Below are 3,684 nucleotides of genomic sequence, written 5' to 3'. Positions count from 1 at the left end.
ACCTGAACAGGCTTAGTAGGCTCATCATGTAACCAGTGGTGGAAAGTAACTAAATACATGTAATCAAGTACTGTACTTAAGTACAATTTTGAGGTACCACTCCACTACATTTCAGAGGGAAATATTGTACTTTCTACTCTACCGCATTTATTTGACAGCTTTAGTTATTTGTCAGATGAAGATTTGACACAATGGATAATATAACAAGCTTTTAAAATACAACACATTGTTAAAGATTAAACCAGTGGTTTCCAACCTTTTTGGCTTTAGACGTCTTACAAAAAGCAGTGTGTAGTCGGGGTCACATTTCAGATGTCTATGAGTTGTTAACAGCTCCACCAAATAGTGATTTTTCCCTCCTAACTTCTCACATGGTTTCATTTCAATAAATGTCCAAATGATCCAATATTTCACCCAAAATCAAAAATAGAGAAAAAGTCTCAAAAACTGAACACAGATTTGTGTATCAGAACTTTGTTTTTTCTCTCTCATTCTTCTCCTATTAATCATTTCACGACCCCTCAGATTTATCTGGTGACCCTTTGGAGGGGCCCGACCCCTAAGTTGGGAACCACTGGACTAAACTAGCTAACTGTATATAAAGTAGTTGAAACTAGCTCCACCTCCAGCAGCTACAACAGTAACATGCTGCTCTAACACTGATGCTTCATTATTAATAATCTCATGTCGTATATACTACAATATTTACTGTAATACTTTAACTACATCGAGCTGATAATACTTATGTACTTTTACTTAAATAGGGTTTTTCATGCAGGACTTTTGCTTTTAATGGAGTATTTTTACATTGGTGTATCAATACTTTTACTTGAGAAAAGGATCTGAATACTTCTTCCACCACTGAATACGATTATACACTTATTAATATGGTTTCCTTTTTAAACTAACATACCGCAGGTTAACAAAAGAAACGCGTGTCCCAAGTTCGCTGCACTAGAGGTAATTACGCTGTAAGAGATTTGCCTGCTGCTCACTATTCAAATGGTGCCTTATTTACATTTCCTTCTCATATTACACAACTAAAGGTAGGACAATGATTCGTCCAGCAGGAGCTCCGTCTCTCCCTCGTTGGCTGGGTTGTACACGTCAGCAGTCAATAAATTGTACAGGAGATGCAATAGTCTCATCATCCCCTTCCTGGTATGAGCGTGTTGACACATTGCACCTAATTACGGTAAGTCAAATTAAGTTTAACTTCTCTTTTAGCGCCATATTAACGTATAATTTGAATGTAATGCTCACTTAACACAGTTCGCTTTGTTCTGCTTTCCCCTACAGGTGCTAAAAAACAAGCGGCTGAGGCGAGAGTTTGTCAAATGACACGGTATTCAAGTGGAGAGACGAGCCTGCGAGGGGGAGAGCAGCCATCAAAAAACGTTTGACACTTGGTTTGAGACGCGCGTCACGCGACGCTGGATTGTATGTAACAACTATTGGACTTGTAACGCACGAGGAAAACTTTGTTGCAAGCACGTTTACAATGAAGACGCGCGCGATAAGGTGATTGAAAGCCATCGTTGTTATCCGCCAAAGGTTGTTTTTAACTTTGAGAAAAATGAGGTTTCGGCTGCTCAAAAGGAATCTGCTCGCGCTGTTGGGTGTTTTCTTTGTAGTTGTGACTCTCCTGTTATCAACACGTGTATTAATCGTTTCCGATAATGACACGAGTGGAGCTGGTAACGCCGTTCAGGGAAATCACGGCGTGCAGTCTGGTGACATGGTGAAGTTTAACTTTGGTTCGCTGCCAGAATTGAGTCAGTCCGTTTACAATGCTAATTACAAACAGTGCATCCACAATGCGGATAAGTTTCCAGGGGAGCCTCATCTGGTGCTGGTTGTGCAGGTCCACAACAGGCCTGAATACCTCAGACTGCTCATCAAGTCACTGGAGAAGGCTGCTGAGGTCCACAGCTTCCTCCTGGTGTTTAGCCATGACTATTTTTCAGAGGAAATAAACGCCATTGTGCAAGGGATAACTTTCTGCAAGGTACTGCAAATTTATTTCCCTTTCAGCACTCAGCTGTATCCCAATGAGTTTCCTGGACAGGATCCACGAGACTGCCCTCGAGACATAAGCAAGGACAACGCTCTGAAAACAGGATGCCTCAACGCAGAACACCCTGACTCCTATGGACACTACAGGGAAGCCTTCATCACCCAAACCAAACACCACTGGTGGTGGAAATTGCACTTTGTGTGGGAGCGAGTGCAGGCGATGCAGGGCTACAGCGGCTTTGCAATCTTCCTGGAGGAGGACAACTACATCTTACCTGACTTTTTCCATTTCTATAAATCAATGATAGAGTACAGGAAGAACAACTGCCCAGACTGTGACATGATGGCTTTGGGTAACCACAATGGCCTGACTGATTTTAACAAGCTGTCCAATAAGGTGTTGACCAGTGGGTGGATGTCCACAAAACACAACATAGGCATGGCCATCTCCAGGGAGGTGTACTACAAGCTGATGGGCTGCAGTATGGACTTCTGCACCTATGATGACTACAACTGGGACTGGACTCTGCAGCACCTCTCGGGAACCTGCATTTCAAAGCCCCTCAAAGTGCTTGTGGCTCAGGGCTCCAGGGTTCTTCACACAGGAGACTGTGGCCTTCACCAGAAGAAGAACTGCAGGCCAGAATGGGCCTTACAGAGGGTCGAGGAGGGCCTTCAGACGGCCAAAGACGGCCTCTTTCCTGCGTCTCTTGCCCTTAGTGGAGCAGAGGCAGTGGAGCACAAGGCACACATGAAGAATGGAGGGTGGGGAGATGTCCGTGACCATATTTTATGCAATAACTATGCCAAACGTCTTTGAACTGTGCCTTTCTTTATGTAACATGGGTAAAATGTTCATCTGTATTCTGCAAAATATGTGCCATTCACACCATTAGGGTTTCAGAGGCGGCAGTGGTTGTCACTTTCAGTGTGTTATGTTTCCCCCACCAGCGAGGTCTTCCACAAAACCACAACCAAGTTAAGTCCGAGTATGTTACATGTGCTCAGCTAGAGTTTTAACATCTTTTTTTTTTTTTTTTTTTTTTTTAAACATCACCAAAGCTGCACATTTGCCAAAGACTTTTTTGATATTTGTGTTGTGTATTATGCAAGCTTGGTCATGCTGTTCAATATCATGTCACCAGGTTTGTTTATCTCTGGGTGTCTTACAAGCCAAAACATTAGATTTATTGCACAATAATGGCAAATGAGAGAGTGTTTAATAATTTGCGGTCTTATTTGCAAATATACTTCCATCACTTCACTGAGAACACTGCACAGGATGTTGTTAATTCACTAGAAGAAGTTCAACTTGCTGTGCTTTTATGTAATCCTCAATTGCAGTGTTTTTATATGTGCTTTTTTATGGTACGATTGTTAAGTGCAACAACAAAAACACATGTAATGCACAGACTTTTAGGTTTAATCAAAATCTATGTGACAATCTTAAATATTACGGGAAAGCTGCAGTTTATTAAGCAACGGTTGACTTTACTGTCACACTGATGTCATGTACATAATGGAATTTGTGCATGTTTCTGTCTGTTATAACCAGGGGTCATTACTCCACTTGCTTCATCAGCCTTTTACTCCCCACTATATCGATCCCTGGTTGCAACAACAAAGGCTGGCTTGATTATTGATTTCTTTCTCTGGTTGTGAGCGTTT

General features: G+C 42.0%; 1 protein-coding gene across 2 annotated transcripts; it reads left to right on the top strand.

The window, feature by feature from the left end:
- The first annotated feature begins 1,077 nt into the window (after positions 1 to 1,077).
- Positions 1,078 to 3,054, top strand: LOC121882348 (alpha-1,6-mannosyl-glycoprotein 2-beta-N-acetylglucosaminyltransferase). Of its 2 annotated transcripts, none has more exons than XM_042390547.1 (2): positions 1,078 to 1,195; positions 1,300 to 3,054. In XM_042390547.1, exon 2 carries the CDS (start codon positions 1,577 to 1,579, stop codon positions 2,834 to 2,836), a length of 1,260 nt encoding a protein of 419 aa, XP_042246481.1. In that variant the 5' UTR covers positions 1,078 to 1,195; positions 1,300 to 1,576; the 3' UTR covers positions 2,837 to 3,054. The 2 variants fall into 2 exon arrangements, with proteins under 2 accessions (XP_042246481.1, XP_042246482.1); XM_042390548.1 differs by having other exon boundaries at positions 1,273 to 3,054.
- Positions 3,055 to 3,684: the final 630 nt, after the last annotated feature.

This window comes from Thunnus maccoyii, chromosome 17 (assembly GCF_910596095.1).
Source record: "Thunnus maccoyii chromosome 17, fThuMac1.1, whole genome shotgun sequence".
Classification (NCBI taxonomy): domain Eukaryota; kingdom Metazoa; phylum Chordata; class Actinopteri; order Scombriformes; family Scombridae; genus Thunnus; species Thunnus maccoyii.
Note: the sequence above shows the minus strand (reverse complement) of the source record. Positions and strands in the feature narration are given on the sequence as shown.

Excerpts from the sequence above, each read along its gene's own strand:
- LOC121882348 (XM_042390547.1), top strand. The coding sequence starts at position 1,577 with ATGAGGTTTCGGCTGCTCAAAAGGAATCTGCTCGCGCTGTTGGGTGTT.